We start from the raw sequence: 18,312 nt of genomic DNA, 5'->3' as shown, positions 1-18,312 counted from the left end.
TTTCCTCTACCCTGGGCATGGGCAGCTCTGCTCTGATACTGAACTTGCTTTGGTACAGTGTGGGTGACTCTTTGTTCTTGACTGTCTCCCAACCTTCTCTTGACCATTCTCTTCTCCAAAGGGGCTGCAGTTTGAGAGTTGAGCATTAAGTTTTCTGTTGCCTGGGGGAACTGCAGGACTCAGGTGAGGCAGTGAGAAGTCTTTGTTAGAACACCTGGGCTCTGCTCGCTTCTGGAGTTTAGGTATATGCTCTAGCACAGTGTTCGTTCCACTTAATTACTGAGAGTACCCTCCTCTAGGGTGGTGCCGCTTTCAGGCCTTGAGTGGCATCAGTAAGGAGAGTCATTGTTCACTTTCTCCACTTTTACCCATTTTTTCCCCAGCAGATTTTCCCACTGGTTCTCAGTTAAGAGTGGGAACAAGAGATCCCTACTTGGTTTATTTCCTTCCAGACGTGGGGATTTTGGAGAATAGCTTAGGGGAGGGTGAGCTGCACAGAGCTATACTCTACTCCAGAACTGTCTGTTTTTCAACTTGGCTGCCAATATTAAATGTTTATCTCATTTGGTTTTGTTCTTTTCTGTGGTGAAAACAATTTTTTGTCTTGACTTACTATTTTTTTTACTTTTGTGGGGAAGGGAAGTCTATGATGCAATTTTAATCCTTCATCTTTACACAGGAGTTGCTCCAGATGATCTTTGAGGCCCTGTCAAGCCCAAACAAGATCATAATTCTGAGTTCCCTCCTCACTCAGTGAGAGCTATGGTCTGCACCACAAAAAGCAGAGCCAGCGTGGCTGTTGCCAAGACCTTTACATCCAGTGGGAGGTGGGGAGGGGGGCGGTGAAAGCCTTCTCAACCTAAAAGAGTCGTGAGCAAGGACCAGGGCTGGAGGCCCAGTATCTGTCCAGCATGGTACCCCTGGGGGACACTGTGAGGTGCCTGGCAGGGACCAGCCAGGATGTGTGCCCACCATAGCTGTAGTCAGGCCACCCAAGGATTCTAAGGGTGGCTGTGGGGTTTGCTCTCTATCTGCTGGGGTGGCCCAGATGGCTGGGCTCTGCAGGTGCCCTGGCTCTACAGGGCTTTCCTGTGACTTGGTCAGTGGGTTGCTTCTTGGCTAAGCTCTTTCCTCTTGCATCTGGGGTTGAAGTAACCACAGGTTGCCTCAGAGTTTCTGGGAGAAGCCTGCCCACCCTTCCTCTAAGGGCCCCACTTCCCTGCCGGGATGTAGCAGGTATCTTTACTTGGATGGGCAGCAGAACCCACCAGGAGAGCCAACAGTCTTTGCTGAATTCTCCAGGATCACACCAGAGCTCTGCTCCCCTACTGCTTCACTCTCCACCTGTGCACGTACCAGGCTGCTGGGCTACGGCTGGCCCCTGGGAACCAGGTGGTGACCTTGTGCCCTAAAGCCAGTCTGTGCAATTATAGGTTGGCAGGCCCTGGGGCAAAGTGTGCCAGCTAGCACAGCATCTTGCTGGCGGCCAGTCTGTGCCTGGGGCCTGTGTCCTGACTGGTTTAGTCACACTGGGCACAGAGTTGATCCCTGAAAGGGGAGGATTGGGTCTTAGCTCTGCCCCAGTCTCTGGGGGATGTTTGTCTTCTCCTTTCCTGGTGATGCCTGCAATCTATTCTTTGCATACAGAGATCAGTTACTGCCTAAGTGGAAGACTGAGGTGGGCCAAGGTGAGGACACTGGCCCTCCACCTTGCAGGGCTTGAGCCTTACCTGGGGCAGGTGCTCCATCTTGCCTCCTGTTCTCTGCCTGCCTATCTGTGCATGCTGGTGTACATGGGGAGAGGATGTGTGTGTGTGTCCATATCCATGTATGTGAGGGAGGGTGAGGGCACAGGCATGTTTGTATACATGTTACATGTGTGCACATGTGTGATTGTGTGTGCACAACTTGCTGTCCATATTATGAGATGAAAGCACTTTGGTAAATTTGCCACACATGTTTTAATATGTCAAGTGTCATTCCTGTTATCTGCATATGCATGTACTTGTGTATGTTTTTTGTGTGTGTCCCAGGCAATGAGTATCCATGTATGTGTGCAAGTGTGAATGTGCACATGTGTTGAAGCTTGTGTACATGTATGTGAGGCCTTGAGCATGCATGTATCTGTGCATGCTCACGTGGCCACACATGTGAGTGCATGTGCATGTGTCATAATGTGAGCATGTGTGTGTGTATGTGTGCATGCTTTTCTGGCCAGGGGTGACTAAAGGATATTCATCAACACTGTCCCAGCTCAAGGGGAAATCCTCTTGAGTCTGAAGTGGCAAAGGCCAGGGGTTGACGGGTTCCACGTTTCTCAGGCTCCAGGCATCATTCCCAGGCCCTGTCGCCTAAGGGGCTAAGTCAGGGTTCAGGGAAGCATGCATAGGCACTAAGGGGACAAGGGCAGCATCAGATTTCCCTTTTGGAAGTCCCCTCCAGTGGATGGGAGGTGGGGACAGATTTGAGGGACATTTTGGGTGCAGACCGGACAGCAGTCAGTGTGAGGGCAAGCAAGGCGTGTAGGAGGGCCCTGCCTCCCCCTTCCTGTGTCTGCCCTGAGTGGCAGGGTACAACAGGCTTTCCCAGAGGAGAGGCAGCTTCGGCAGCGTGCTGGCAGCCAGTCTGTGCCTGGGGCCTGCTTGGTTCAACCACACGCAGCAAGGACAGTAACGCAGGGGGATAGGAGGAGAGAACACTCTTGGGGACGTACGTGGTCAGTGAGGATGTCCAGGAGGTGCCTGTGGCTGTCCAGGAGGTGCCTGGGGCTGTGGGGCTGAGGACCCCATGTCACAGTAGCTTTGAGTGGTCAGCTGAATTCTTCATGGTGACTGCACCTCAAACCAAGGCCCTTTGTGTTTGTTTATTTCATGATTTTATTGCAGAACCCAAGTCTGAATTGGACTGGGAGCCATTGAATTTTAAGGCCCAATTTGCATGAAGCCTGTGGGGAACACAAATAGTGTCGAGCGAGGTCACCAGCTTTAGAAACATAGGCTGTTGGCATGAGAGGTGCCTGGCCCTAACCCCCCTCCATCATTGTAGGTTTGGGAAACCAAGGCCCAGAAGGTGACCTCCCCAGGGTCACCCAGCATGGCAAGGTGTGGCCAGGCTCATCCACCCCAGAGCTAACACCTCTGTGTTGGAGAGCCCCTCCTTGAGCCCAGGCAGCTGCTTCAGAAGACTCTGTAATTACAGGATTAGGAAGCAACCACTCCCATACAGGCCCCGCGCCCCTCAAATCCTCTGCTGCACAGAGATGAGATTTTGGTGGTGCAGGACGGGTTTCCAGGTGTGTCTGAGGAAACCTAGCATCCTCGGGCAGCCTGCTCAGCCTGAAAGGCCCCACTGTGGCTGCAGCCTCCCTCTGATCAGCTCTATTTTGGGGTTGGGACCCACCTGCTTCAGCTGGAGGAAGGAAAAGGTGTATTTCAGTATGTCCTGTGGGTGTGGGGGAGCAGGGCTGAGCAGAGCCACAGCTCTGGGCGGTGGGAGGGAAGGGGGGTCAGTCCCCAGCGGGAGGTGTGAGCAGGGGTGTGGCCTGGCAGGTCTGGTCAGGGTGGGGTTGAAGGGAAGGTGGGCGTGAGCTGGCATTGGCTTTCATGTGGCCCCAGGAGGCCGGTTGGCAGACCCTGTCAGGCTGGAATGTGGGTCTGTGGCTAGCCGGCGCCTGAGCCCTGCCTGCCAGCGACTTCCTGATTCCCACCCGTGTGGGTGCCCAGCCATGCCCTAGGCCCAGAGGAAGACTTGCCCTACCCTCAAGGGTTCCCCAGTTTGGGTATGGAGGGCCAGGGGCTGGTTAGCCTGAGAGAGCGCACACACCTGCTCTCCCTCTTCCTGGGTTCTGCCCCCTCTCGGCAGCACCGGTTGTATCCTGCCCTGTCCAGCATGGTGGGTGCGCTCCAGCCTCCTGGCCTCTGCCCAGCAGGGCCTTCAGGTTCTTCTTGGCCCACCCTGCTCCTGCCCATCCTTCAGGGGCTGCTCAATGCCACCTCTGCCCGGAGGCCTTCCCATTCTGGGCTTTCCTCTGACTTCCCTCCTGCCAGCCTTCCTGGGCACTGTGGCTGCTGAGGCTTCTACAGGACCCCTCTCCACCCCAACAGCCTCCTGTCCCCACTCCTGCGCAGGGCCAGCTGCAAGGGGGAGGGGCTTGCCAGGAAGTGGCTTGATGTATATGACCTTGGGCTTGTCTCCTCATCTGTGAAATGGGTGGAATGGCATCTGCCTTATGAGGTGGCTGAGAGCTTGGATGGGTGACAAGAGTGGACATGGCTGGTGTATGCCAGGAGTGAAAGCAGTGGTTCTTCAATTCTGCTGCTCTGGGTGCTCGCAGGCCTTCAGGCACCAGAGCCTGGGTTGCCCTGGGCCGGCCCCGTGACTCTAGGAATGACTAATTCCACTCCAGAAATAAGCTCCTGGAAGCTCTGAGAAATGACATTTTTCTCTTCTTGCTGCTTATTAACTCTTCTTGAAAGAACAGAATGAGGATTGTCCTAATCCTTTGGCACAAGGCAGGGCAGTTCAAGGAGCTGGGTGAGACGGGCCCACAGTGGCCTCCAGTCACTGGCAGTCATCAGTGCAGCCCAGGGGTCGGGCAAACAAGGTTATATTGGCCCCACAGGTGCCCAGAGCAGAGGCTGGGCACTGTACAGGGGCTGGGAATCATGTTCCAGTCCAGCTTTGCCCTGGGCCAGCTGGTGCCCGCAGGCAAGCACTGGCCCTGACCCAGGCAGGGTCACTGTCTCAGTCTTGCTCACTTCCTCATGCTGCTCCAGGGGTCTGGGAAGGGGACAGCTTGGGAGGGACTGTTGATGGGGTGCCTGGGCCGGGTAGGTGGGCTGGCACATAGTAGGCACCTTATCAGTGTACAAAGGCCTTAGGGGAACACAGAGAGGAATGGGTAACATCTGATCAGTCACTGGGCCTTTCTCCTCTTGGAATCTGTTTCCCCACCTTTAAAAGTGGCCTGGACATCCTGGGTGCCTTCTGTAGGGTGTCTCGGGTCATCTCAAGAGCTGGACCTTGGGTGCTAACCATCAGGGAGAGTGCTGTTCCCAGGCCCGGGGCGTGGCACTCCCCCTGGGGCCATGGCTGCAGGGCTGCCGGAACTGGGCAACCAGTTCCTGACCTGTCTGCTCCCATAAGCCCCCAGGATGAGTGAGCCTCAGCTTCCCTCCACAGGCTAGAAGGGCCATGCAGGGAGGGGTCACTGACTGAGGTCCTGGGAGACTCACGCTGGCTGCCCTTTGTCTGTAGGTGTTCCTGGCCCTCGGTGAGCTGCTTCTGTCCTGCAACTGGGCAGTGGTTGCTGACATCCTGCTGGTAGGTGTGGGGGTCAGAGTCCTGGGCTCTTCCTTGGGCCTCTTGAGCTGCAGGAGCTGGAGTCTGTCCAGCTCAGGGCTGGAGTGGCTTGGAGGTTGGAAGGGGCTTCTGAGAACATGGGGAAGTGGACCAAAGTCATTGCACCAGAGGCCTCTCTGACATTTCAGACATCTCCTCTGACCATCACCACCATTTTGCAAATGAGCAAATGGAGGCTCAGAGAGGGCACATGCCTGGACCAAGGTCACACAGTGTGTAAAGGCACTGAGCCAGAACTGGGCCCAGGCTCTTTAATTGCAGGGCTCGCTCTCTCCCTCCCTTCCTCTTTCTTGATCACACACCTTTTCAGCCAGCAGGCTCCTTGGCTTCTACTCTGGGTGTGCAGATGGAGTCGTTGGGCTTCAGGGTTATAGCCTCTGAGCCCAGGTGGGTCCAGGCCACCCCAGCTCCCATGTCACAGGCTGCAAGGCAAGGAGCCAGCTCCGGCTGCAAGAAGGCCTGATGCTGTCCTGGTCACCTGACTCTGCCAGGTCCAGAGTCCAGTCCAGCCGTCCCTGAGCCTCACGCTCTCTGTCCAGCCTCTCTGCCACCTGAGAAACATCACCAAAGGACTTTGGACACTGATTGGCCGTGCCCTTGTGGATAACACAGGGTCCCAGACCTCGGGGCACCCAAAAGCCTTCCTCTTGCCTCCTGGCAGCTGGGCACAGTTCCAACACTGGGTACCAGGGAACGAGAGCAGCCAAGCACTCAGCTGAGGGCTGTTCTGAGGATGGTCTAGTGCAGAGGCATGACGCTGGACACAGGAGCCAGACCTGGGTTTCAGTCCTGCTTCTGTCACCTAGTAGCTGTGTGTGACCTAGGCAAGTCACTTCGTGTCTCTGAGACCTAGTTTCCCCGTGTGGAAAATGGGAATGAAAACCCTTCGTGGATTGTTTATGGGGGTGAAATGGTCCATGTGAGGCTTTGCCTGGTGCCTGGCAAAGCAAATGCTGGCCAGGATTCCAGTAATGACTCCCCACTTTCTCTTCCTCTAGCTCCCAAAGAAATGCTGGTGTGCTGGAATCTGAGTCTGAAGGGGCTGTGGGAAGTGTAGTCATTTGATTGGCCAACAAGGCCTGCTCGAATACCACTGTTGATGGGATGTTCACTCCCTGCCTAGATGTTCTGCCCCCTCTCCATGGCCCAGGCTCAGCAGGTATAGACAGGGCTGCCCTTCTCCTACGTGGGTGTATCGGCTCTCAGGCCTCCTCCGCTCCTCCTTCAGGCAGGAGACAAGGCTCCAGCCCAGACTCAGCCACAGACCTGCTGAATGGACTTGGGCCTCAGTTTCCTTGTCTTTAGAAAGAAGGTAATCATAACCAGCCTGGAAGTGTGAGGGAGATAGCCTGTAGGAACGCCTTCAGTAAATGGGTAGCAAATGTTTTCTTTAGTGGCGTTGTGCACTTTTAGGCACAGAGAACTTAGCCACCCCTGACCGCCAACATAGCTTGTTCTCAGGCAGTTCAGATGCAGCTGAAATGTGACCCCCGCAGCTTCCTGGGCCTGCCCGCACTGTGCCCCTCCTTTTTCCACATGACAGCACAGCAGATATGTCAAGACGGTGTCTCTGTGCCCCCAGTGTCTGTGTTTGCAAGAATGATTAACCTGCAGAGCCAGGCTCTTTGATGAGCTCTGTGTGTGCATTGGGGGCAGGGTGTGGAACGGGGGAGTAGGGGTTATAAGGACAATCAGCCATAGGTTGATGCATCTGGCTCGGCTGGGGAGCTGCTGCAGCTCCCCAGGGGGTTGGACTGCACATGATCCAGAGTACCTGGTACCCTCTGTGGTCCTCCCAGGCTAGGAGGCCTTTAATACCCAAAGCTTAGCAAGGCCCGCCATCCCCAGAAAGCATCTTGCACCTTTCCCCTACCTTCCTGCCTTCCTGAAGCCCCTTAGTGAAAGACCGATTTTCCACACTTTGGTGAGTGGGGCTGTCCTTAGAGCTCAGTCCCTTGGTAGAGAAAGGGGGGAGCTCAGGGAGGGGTGGTTTCGGGCCCAAATGCTGGTGAGGGGGAGGCTGTGGGGGATCTGGTCTGTGGAGTGGAGGGGCAGATGCCAGCTTGGAGCAATGGCTGGGGGATTGGGGTGGGCAGGGTGGGAGGTGAAGGAGACCAGCATGTAGATATCTCCCTCAAGAAGCTGTGTCAAGGAGAGAGAGAGTGGGTGGTCATGGGAGTGGGCAGATCACAAGAAGCTGGTGTTGCTTTCCAAGAGGTGAGGCAGGAGCAGCCCCCAGAAGCAGGGAGGGGAGGCCAGGTGGAGGGCACCCAGCAGCGGTGGGCCTGGCCCTGGGTAGGAAGCAGCCTGAGCAGGGCAGGGGCAGAAAGTGGGCCGTGGTGTGGTAAGTAGTGCAGGAAGGTCCCCTCTGCTGGCCTACCCTTGGCCCTGACGTGCAGGAGCTCTCTTTGGGCCCAGGGAGGGAGCGGGCCCTGTGGTATAGCCCTGCCCTGCTACTCATGTCACACCCACATCCCGGGTGTTGGTCCTGCCTCTGGGGCACTGTTCTCTTTGATCTGCTTATCCACAAGAAGAATCCAGATTCTCTCTGGAGAAGAGACATCAGGGGTGCCTGGATGGTGGCTCTCAAGCCTCCTGGAGCATGACAGTCAGGGTTGGGGAGCTTGTTACAGATCGAGCTTCCAGGCCCTCTGTCCCCACAGTCAGTTTCTGTGGGTCAATGTTGGGGTCCAAGGGCCTGCACTTCTGAGGGACTCCTGCATTCTGCTGCTATGGACGACCCTCAGAGCACACTTGGAGAACACTGGTCTAGCACAGCCCACTACCCAGCCCATGGGCCCCCTGCGGAGTTTTGATGAGAGCAGCCCATCCCCTTGTTCACATATACCCCTCTGACTGGGAGCTTACTCCCTGAGCCCCAAGAAGCCCCTGCCTCTGAGAACCTCCCCTTTGCCTGGCTGGACCTCGGAAGGTCCTGCTCCCTGGAAGGCCTGCATCTCCCCAGGCTGAACTGCCGGCCTCCCCAAGCCTACTGACCGGTTCTCCAGCTCCCTCCTGACCCTCCTGACTGTCTGGGTCCCACTTGGGGTGGCCCAGAGCCAGCTTACCCAGCCCAGCAGCAGAGAGCAGAGCAAAAGGGGAGCTTGCTCCCTCCCCCAGACCTGTCCGCTGGGGTCTGCAGTTTGGCCACCAGGCTCATCTCCCACCTCCTTAGAAGATTTCCTCCATCCCCCTGAAAGGTTCTCTGCCTCCTGTTCTTTCCCTGCCTTGTCTCAATGCTCCCCTGCTCTGCCTTCTACCCCCCCCAGGTAGCCGTCTGCTCGTTTGTCTCTCTCATCCTCCCAGGGGTGTCTGGGTAAGAGGCTGAGAGGGAAACGCAGGAGGCAGGCTGCCAAGGAGTCTGCACCTGGTGGTTGCCACCCTGAAGTTCTAGTAGACCATTGGTTGGCACTGGTTATGCCCTGGGCTATAAAGGGAATAGCTCTTCTAAGAAGAGAGAGTCAAAAACAGAGGGGTTTTTGTCTCAGAATAGAGGGAGCCTGGATTTTTGGGAACCCAAAAAGTAACTTCTAAAATTACCTGCTGGGCACTTCAGCTGCTGGTGGGGCACAGCCTTGGCTCCCTGGTTATATGGAGACAATGGGTGCCCAGAACAGGCTGGGAGAGACCTCCCATCACTGGCAGAACGTTGGTCTGAGCCCAGCATGTCGGGTTCCCAGGAGGGGAGGAGGGACCAGGCTGTTGGAACCTTTCTCCGAGGGTCCAAGCAGCCCCAGCCCCCGCATGAACTTTTTCAGACGTTGTGGGCCCACCCTCTGGGAGGCTCTGCCCTTCCTTCCCAAACCAGCCCTGAGTAATCATGTAATTATGGGGTGAGAAGGAAGTGCTTGGGGAAGGTGCAAAGCTGTGGTCAGTTCCCTCTCAGGCCTGCTGGCAGGTGGAGTGACGGTGGGAGGCCCGGCTTCTCTCACCACCCGGGCAGAGTGGCCCAGTACCATGGCCCCGGGACCAGCCGGTGGGTCACACGCAGGCCTCCTCTCACCAGGCCTGGGCTCCCAGTCCCTGGCTCTGACTCCACACCCTGGCTCACACTGTCCCTGCCTCGAATGCCCTTCCCTGTTCTCTCTGCAAGTTACCTGTTTGCAGGGCTAGTGAGGAACTAACTTGCTCTCTTTATTCTTCTCTCATTTTCTAATTGTTCTGTAACAAACACATAGAAATTGCTGGAAAGGCTTCTCCTGGCTGATAACAGCAGAGTGGTCAAAGGTCAGACCCTGCAGGGGAAGGCCTGGGATTGAACCTCAGCCCTACTTTTTCGTGGCTGGGTAGTCCTGGGTAAGTCACTTTCTCTCCCTGTGGACAGTTACCTCATCTATAACGTGAGGGTAATAATCCTACCTCCCTCATGGGTTGGTTGAGTAGATATATAAATACACATATGAGATATCGAATATGCATACAGGAAGCATTTAATAAATGTTAGTAATTATTATTATCATTGTTATTATTCCCTGATGGGCTCAGATTGTGGACACCTAGGTCTTGAGGATAAGGCTCTGGGTGGGAAGCTGTGTGACCGCGTGGCTTCTGTCTGACCCCTTCCTCCTCCCTCCCTCCCCTCCCCTGCTGCAACCCTGGGTTCTGGCAAGGTTTCTACTGTGACCAGTCCCCAGACAGTTCTACTCGACTTATTTCATTGGCAAATGTTGGGCTAGTTCCTCTGAAGCTTGGTGCCTTGCTGTACCCCAGGGACTGCCAGACAGGAGCTTTGCTGCCCAGTGTAAGAGTAATAAGGGGAGGCAGACAAAGCAGGGACCCTTCCAGTTGTGGGGGACATATGTGTGGTTAGGGTGCATGCAAGGCTGTGGGAGCTCATGGCAGGCACTTGAACTCTGGAAAAGCTTCACAGAGGAGGTGACCCAAAGGTCAGTCCTGAGGGACAAATAGGGATGCTCCAGCTGGACCAGAGAGGGGAAGGCTTGCCAGGCAGAAGGCACAGCATTTTTAAATGTGAGGAAACATTCCGCCTTCTGGAATCATCATCAGGTGTTATTTTGGTCTGATGTCCACATGAAGCCTCTGAGGGCCAGATGAAGAGTGATAATGAACAGAGATCCATGGGTACTATTATTATTCCCATTTGGGGCTGAAGGCACTGAGGCACAAAAGGTGAAGTGACTTCCCCAAAGTCACACAGCGAGTGAATAAGGAATCTGGGATTGGAACCCAGATGATCTGATTCCAAAATTCCTCTCTTCACCTACCCATCCTCATCCATGGAGTCATGTGGCCTTCTCCAGCCAGGCTGCCTTTGGTCTCTGCACAGTAGGGCTTGAACTTCTGAGAGAAGAGCCGAGCCCTCCATGCCACCCCTCCCAGGAGCCCTCACATGCAGACACCTCGCAGTGCACTGCCTCTTCACCTGCCAGCTTACACGGTGGCCTCTTGGGCCCCTGAGCTGGGATGCCCCAGACCTATCACGATTGACACAGCCATGCCTGGTCCCTGCTGCTTCCATCTCGGGGGCCTGGGGAGCCTTCCTGAGGCTCAGAGGGGCCTGATGTTCTGGCCATGGGGCTTTGGGCATTGGGGTCATTGATTCCTTTCCATCCCACTCACTTGGCCAGCATGTCACACCTCCAGGCAGGTCTTTGGCTGGTGGGGAACAGGAGGTGGGTGTGAGAGGGCACCCACTGTCTGCCCTTGTAGGGGAGCTCCCTGGTGCTCCTGTGTTTTGCAGTCCGTGGTGGTGCCCAGGTGCCGGGGTACAGCAGAGGCGCTTCAGATCACTGTGGGTCACATCCTGGGAGATGCTGGCAGCCCCTATCTCACTGGACTTGTAAGGCTGGGTGAGCGGCTGGGCTCCAGGGGCACCTGGGTGTGTGGAGTGGGGAGGGTCTGGAGGAATTGCATGTGCTAAGGCCTGGAGGCTATCTAGGGGGCCTGGCACACCCAGCCTCTCTCCTCTGCAGATCTCCAGTGCCTTGCGGACGGGGCATCCTGACTCCTACTTGCAGTGCTTCCTCAGCCTCCAACAGAGTTTCCTGTGCTGCGCCTTCGTCATCGCCCTGGGTGGCAGCTTCTTCCTGCTGACTGCACTGTACCTGGAGAGAGACCAGGCCCAGGCCCAGGCCCTGGCCCGGCAGCCTGGCACAGGTGCCCCCACCCCTCACACCCATGCCAGGCTCAGGGCTGAACCCCATAGGAGCAAGGAGCATCAGCCACCCCCTGAGCCCCTAGCCAGTGGATTTGTTCATTCATTCATTCAAAAATAGTTATTGCTCACATACTATGTGCCAGATAAGGTTGCAGAGGCTGGGGAGTGAACTCCAAGTTCAAGTCTTCATGGAACTGATGCCTAAGAAGCTAGAGACAGACAGGAAACAGAAAAGCAAAAGACAGTGTGTTCAAGGTGATCAGTGCTACAGAGAGGCATAAAGCAGAAAAGTGGGAAGGGAGAAACAGGTTGGAGCAGCTGGCAATTTTTGAAAAGGTGGTCAAAGAGGTCCTAACTGCACAGATGACATTCAAGCAAAGATTTGGAGGAGAAAAGCTGGGCCAACTTATCTAGGGGAAGGTGCTCCCAGCAGTGGGAACAGCTAGTGCAAAGGCCCTGAGGTCAGAAGGTACCTGATGTGCTTGAGGATTGGTGAGGAGGCCAGTGTGGCTGCAGCAGGAGCAAGGAGAACAGTGGTAGGAATGAGAGTGGCAGTAATGGGGCCAGAGCATGGGAGACTTGGGGAGCCTCTGCAGGACTGTGTAACTGAGTGAGATAGGAGCCACTGCAGGGTTTCCAGTGGATGAGCCTCAAGGCATCTGATTCACACTGTAGAAGTACCACTCTGGTTGCTGCATCGCTTCCCTCCCAGCTAGAATAGGGGGTCAGCATTAAAGCAGAGAGGCCACAGGAGGCTCTGTGGTCACCGGGGGAGACCAGTGGGGCTGGGACCATGTTGGTGGCATTGAAGATGGGGAGAAGCAAGGGGATCAGAAATTTATTTTGAAAATGAAAGCTAGAGGATTTCTAGACAGATGGTGCCCAACCCTGGTCTCAAAGTATCTTCTGCCTCCTTTGGGGCTGGCTGACCTCTCTTTTCACAGGGGCCCCAGACAGCATGGATGTGGACCATCAGGGCATGGAGAGCCAAGGCCTGCTTTCTGGCACTGGTGCCTCCACAGAGGACCCCTGAGGTCCCTGCCCCCAGCGAGGAGGTCCCCTCCACCTCCTTCCATTGGCCTCCACAGTATCAGTGCCTCTGCCCGCCTTTGGCTGTGGCTCAGGGGCTCCGGCCGAGCCGCACCTGCCGCTTCTTCCCTTCCAGCCAGAGAGCTGGCAGCACTTGCAGCTGGGCTGGGAATTGAGCTGTCAGCACCCTCCGCAGGGGGCCTGGGCCTGTGCCTCTACCCATCATGAGGCTGCTCCAGCCTGGGATCCTCAGCCTGGCTGCCGTGGGCCCTGATTAAAGTGTGGCCAGTACAAAGCATGTGAATTTTAGGCCTTTAGACAATCATGTTATTTACAGCCTCAAGGCATCTCTGCTGGGAGAGGGAGCAGGAGAAGAGGTGGGCAGTCCAGGCCAAGGATGCAGGGCTGCCCCAGAAGTGGGGAAAGCAAGGGGGCTGCTCTGAATGGGTCTCCAGGCACCCCTACCTTGGATCTTCCACTCTGACCAGTTTCCCTACTCTTCAGGGTACAGAGGGCACAGGACATCCCTCTGCATGAGTTCACTGAACAAAAGGTGGGGGCTGAATCAGTAGTCTTGGAGGTAGGTTTCCACTCCTGTGCTGGTGTAGGGTATGGCTTCATGTTCTAGGGAACCCCATGGAGGAGTGCCCAAGCTGGCACAGACCTGCTGCCCCGGCACCATGCTGGGGTGCTTACATGAGTAAGCTGTGCTGTGCATGAGCACTGCTGGCTGTGCCCTGCTCTGCACCTCAGCCCCCGCCACCCCCACTGCCCACATTCTGACCCTAGCACAGCCCATGAGAAGGCTGGCTCTGTGGGGCCTACATTTGCTGCTGGGTTCAGAGCAGCTGGGCACAGCATGCCCTGCAGGAGATCAACAGCTTCCTGGCAGGTAGCAGTGGGGAGCATGTTCTTTCCACCCAAAAGCATGAGCTTCTCTCTCCCTCCCCTGGTGCCAAGCCAGGCGATCACTGTTCAGTTGCAGCTCGCCATCTTCATGGTGCCAGGCTGTACCTACCTCCCTGCAGCTGTGGGCAGAGCAGTGACTCAGACTCACACTCACTTCCTGACCCCTGCCTGCTCCATCCCTGCCCCCTCTGGGTGGGACAAGATCCAGGAGCTGGACTTTCCAGCTCATCCCCTGCCCGACCCCCCAACCCCATTGTCAATCCTCCCTCAGGAGTGGCCTCACCCAGCTGACCAGCCCCACAACCTACCATTTGATGCTTGGAGCTCATGAAACAGGCTGCCCCTGAAATTGCAAGATAAAGGATCTGCAAGGCTACTTGGTAAGGGTTCTGCATTTCAAGTACATGTGCGTTAGGGGGTTCCCACATCACCAAGCAGTTCTCTGACACCAGCTGGGTGTCCTATGATTCGACTCAATTCTGACACTATCTACTCAGAGATCGTGTCAAATTCCACAGGTTAAAGGTTCAGTCCAACACAACTACCCTCCATTCCGCTTCAGATCCCAATTGCAAGTCCAGGTTGTCATCTGTACTTTTGACTGACTGGCTATGAATCCGAGGTTCCCATGAACCCCTTCTGGGTTTTGATTAATGTGCTAGAGCAGCTCACAGAACTCAGGAGACCTGTTTACTTACCAGATTACCAGCTTATTATAAAAGGATATAATTAGGAACAGCCAGATGGAAGAGACCCTCAAGGCATGGTATGGGGAAAGGGTGAGGAGCTTGCATGCTCTCTGAGCACACTGTTCTCTCCAGATTTCTGTGTGCTCACCGACCTAGAAGTTTCTGAGCCCAGTCCTTTTGGGTTTTTATTGAGGTTTCATTATTTAGGCATGATTGATTAAATTATAGACTATTGGTGATCAATCTCGACATCCAGCCTGTCTCCCTTTCCTGGAGGTCAGATGGGTGGGACTGAAAGTTCCGACCCTCCAATCACATGGGTGGCTTTCTAGACAACTATCCCTCATCCTTAGGTGCAGTCCAAAAGTCACCTCATTAACAAACAAATGACACCTTAGGACTCTCATCACTGAGAAAATTCCAAGGGTTTTAGGAGCTCTATGCCAGAACAGGACAAAGACCAGACATGTTATTTATTATAAATCACACTATCACACTTGGTTTCTTTGAGAAGGAAGTGGCAGGGTCTGTGCAGGAACCAAGATGCATGGTCCCACTTGGTACTCACTGGCTGTGTGATCTGGGCCACTTTGTGTCCTCTCTGGGCCACAGAATCTCCAGCTCTGTTAAAGAGGTGTGTTGAATGTGGCTTTTCCACAGCAGACCTCATGTGGTTCTCACAGGCTGGGGCTAGGCCCACAGAAGCCCAGCTCTAGAGTCTAACCTTCCTCCCTGCAGCCCTGGGGAGGACCTCTGTGAGGCTCAGCTCCCAGAAAATGGGTGAGGGCTTCTCGAAAGTCAGAACATCAGCCACCCCCAGAATCAAGTGGCTAGGGAAAAAGATCAGAAACCTCATTCATGCAAATTCCAGAAAGATGTATTGGTGTAAGTGGGTGGCTATCTTGGTGTTGGGCAGTGAATCTGCCTCCAACCCTGGCCATGGACCTCACAGCCCAAAACAGGACAGGGAAACACTCAGCTAGGCCAAGTGAGGCACACCTATGGGCAGGGGAGGGGATTCATCCCTCAGAAGCCTTTGAGGAGGTGGCCCAGGAGCTGGTGGACAGCAGGTGGGTAGGGGGAGGGAATTCCCAGTAGGGGGAAGAGGACAGGCAAAGTAAGGCACAGGGGCGTGGGGCAGGAGATATGTGATGAATCATGGCAGGGCGTGGTGCGGCTGGAGAGGAAGGTGTGTGTGTGTGTGTGTGTATGTGTGTGTGTTGGGGGAGAGAGAGGAGGCAAGAGAGATTGACTGGGACCAAAGGGACTTCAGAAGCCAGCTGAGGAGGTGGGGCTTGAATTCCATAATCTGGGACAGTTTCTTCTGACTAATTTACATCCTGGCATTTGGGTTGCAAGGCAGGTGGTGCTTCCTAGACTGAGCTAGACAAAATGCCCAGCCAGGAATTTATAGGATGTTGTCATCCAAAGTGCTTTGGAGCAGGATGGAAGCTCTGGGGCTGGTGGACCCTAGGAGTGAGAGACCAGTATCTGCTCCGCAGCCAACCCAGGCCCCAGGTTTACTCAGCTCCCACCCACCCCTTCCTCACTGGGGCCAATCATTCAGACCTCACTGGGCTGAGGTGACAGGTGAGAGTCTAGGAGAACCTGGCCATTGAAGCCAGAGCAGAGGTGTGGTCAACAGAACACACTTTCCTGGACTTCAGGGCACTTGCTGAGCGATCTCAGTCCCTATACTCTGGACTTGTTTGTTGGAAATGTCAATAGGGGAACCCAGGGCTCAGCAGAATGAATCCCTCAAGCCTGACCTACTCACTTAATATGTTTGCTGCTCTTCCAGAACACACAGCATTCCAGCTCCCAGGTGTCACCCTGGCATGAGGTATGCCTGTTGTGCTTATTTCTGTGTTGGTGTGTGAGCATGTGAGTTCGTGTTTATAGGGCATTGAAAAAGCTCTTTTTCTACCCGGACCTCAGGTTTGGAGGGTTGAGCACATGCATCAAGATGATCACCCACACCCTGGCTTGGGGACTGCAACACCAGATATCAGTCTGTCTGTTTCATTTCCTGAAATGTCTCTCCTCCATGCCTGGGTGGGTGGACCTGTGAGGTTTTTAGTTTAATGTAGCCTCTAAAGACAGGGCTGGCAGGAGGCAGAGGTTGCTGGAAACAAGCTGTATGCACTTCAGGGAGGTATGTGACTGCATGTGCTTCGACGATCAGTTGGGGTTGCAGGGTTCTGTGGAACAGAAACTGACTATCTTAAGCAAGAAAGGGATGTGTTGGAAGCATAGCAGGAGCTTACAAATTGATGGGAAGATTAGAGATTAAGGAGCCAGGGGTCATGCGCCTTCTTACAGGGGAGCATTTACCAGAGCCCCAGACAATTTTTCCCTATTCTTTTGCCATCCTACTTAAGATATAAAGACTGGGTGAGGAAGATTAGTGGGATCCAATGGCCATACCTTGATTTATACCTTCATTAAAACCAGGAAACCAGGGTGCTGTTAGGAAGGGGGATGGAGTCTGAGCATCAAAACAAAACAGCAATGAAAGAAAAAAAGACAAACAAAAACAAAAACAAGATGATGTCTATTACAGTGGTCTTGGACAGGACACTAGCCCTTTCTCAAAGGCAGCCTCTCCATGGGCCAGAGAAGAGGTTATACTCAATGTCTTTCAAGGAATTCTTTCTTTCTGATAGTCCGAGTCCATGACCAAAGGAGACTGAAGCTTCTATAATTTAGAAAGTGTTAAAAATGTTCAGATGACAGAACAGGAACTTCTGTGTTAGTGGGGACTCAGCCATCTGTTCTGAGCAGGAGTGAGAGGCAGAGACGAGTGTTCTGAGCAAACTCATGAGGCAAGCCCAGGCTGGGGGATGGAGGGTCTCCAACAGGTCCCCAGCTTGGCAACAGCAGGAACAGAGAGAAGGTGCCTTTTCCTCATCTGTGGGTGGTAACCTGTGGAGAAGGTCATCAAAGGGTGGAGGCAGATGGCACATGGAACCCAATGGAGGGTGGAGTCAATCCAGGAGAAAAATGCCTTTTTCAAAGGGGCCAGTAGAGGAATCTGGCTGGTGGCTGAGTCACTTGTAGCAACAGAAACATGATGCAGATCAACACACACTTCCTGAGCACCTGCTAAATGTCATTTATTCATTCAATCAACAAACATTCTCTAAACACCTCCTCTGTACTGGACTGTGGAGATGAATCAGACAGGTTATGAGCCCTTGAGGCTCATGGTCTGGTGTGCGGTGAGTTGGTGGGGTGGACTCATGTACAAACATAACTAACACAATGAGTTTGGTGTGACAGAGTGATACACAGGTTACTCAAGTAGCCTAGAAGAGGAAATGACAATTTTTCAGGTGGGTCAGGGAGGGCTTCCTAGAGGAAATCATGTTTGTGCTGGGTTTCTGAATGACAGGTAGGAGGAGAGAGGTAGGTAGAGAGCACAGGCAGAGGAGACTGAAGGGCAGGGGGAGGGGGGCTGCCCATGTGACGCTCTCCGTGGTCCTGAAACATTGTGTTAGTAGGACAAGGGTTTTTGTATTGAGGGAAGACCAGGGACTATAGACATGTGTCCCCAATTCCCTCCACTCCTCTAGGCTCCAGGAAGTGTAATAACTTGACTGACTTAAGGTAGCTCCATTTTCAGTGTGGTGGAGTGTAATTTTGAGAGACAAGCAGTATGATCTGAGACTGGAGATTGGCATGGGTCATGAGGGGTTATGAAGAGTCTTGGAGATGATATCAGGAACTTAGATATTTTTAATCCTATAGGCAGTGGGGAGCCATGGAAATATTTTGGGCAATGTAGTGATGGGGTCATCATGTGATTTAAAAAATTGCTGGCAAGAAGCGGAGAAGGACAAGTACCAAATGATTTCACTCATATGTGGAGTATAAGAACAAAGAAAAACTGAAGGAACAAAACAGCAGCAGAATCACAGAACCTAAGAATGGACTAATAGTTACCAAAGGGAAAGGTACTGGGGACGATGGGTGGGAAGGGAGGGATAAGGGCAGGGAAAAAGAAAGAGGGCATTACAATTAGCATGTATAGTGCGTGGGGGGCACGGGGAGCGCTGCGCAACACAGAGAAGACAAGTAGTGATTTTACAGCATCTTACTACACAGATGGACAGTGACTGTGAAGGGGTATGTAGTGGGGGACTTGGTGAAAGGGGGAACCTAGTAATCATAATGTTCTTTCTGTAGTTGTGGATTGATGATACC

General features: G+C 54.1%; 1 protein-coding gene across 8 annotated transcripts in view; it reads left to right on the top strand.

Annotated features, from left to right (window-relative positions):
• Positions 1-12,812, top strand: part of SPNS3 (SPNS lysolipid transporter 3, sphingosine-1-phosphate (putative)) — a 40,379-nt gene extending 27,567 nt beyond the window's left edge. For 2 of the 8 annotated variants that reach the window (XM_073234987.1, XM_017655013.3), the window contains 3 exons: positions 5,257-5,322; positions 11,063-11,161; positions 11,295-12,413. In XM_073234987.1, coding sequence (XP_073091088.1) covers positions 5,257-5,322; positions 11,063-11,161; positions 11,295-11,597 — 468 coding nt within the window. In that variant the 3' untranslated portion in view covers positions 11,598-12,413. The other 6 variants (XR_001852324.3, XM_017655014.3, XM_073234986.1 and 3 more) reach the window with 6 other exon arrangements.
• Positions 12,813-18,312: the final 5,500 nt, after the last annotated feature.

This window comes from Manis javanica, chromosome 4 (genome assembly GCF_040802235.1).
Source record: "Manis javanica isolate MJ-LG chromosome 4, MJ_LKY, whole genome shotgun sequence".
Classification (NCBI taxonomy): domain Eukaryota; kingdom Metazoa; phylum Chordata; class Mammalia; order Pholidota; family Manidae; genus Manis; species Manis javanica.
This window is presented reverse-complemented; position numbering and strand designations above follow the sequence as displayed.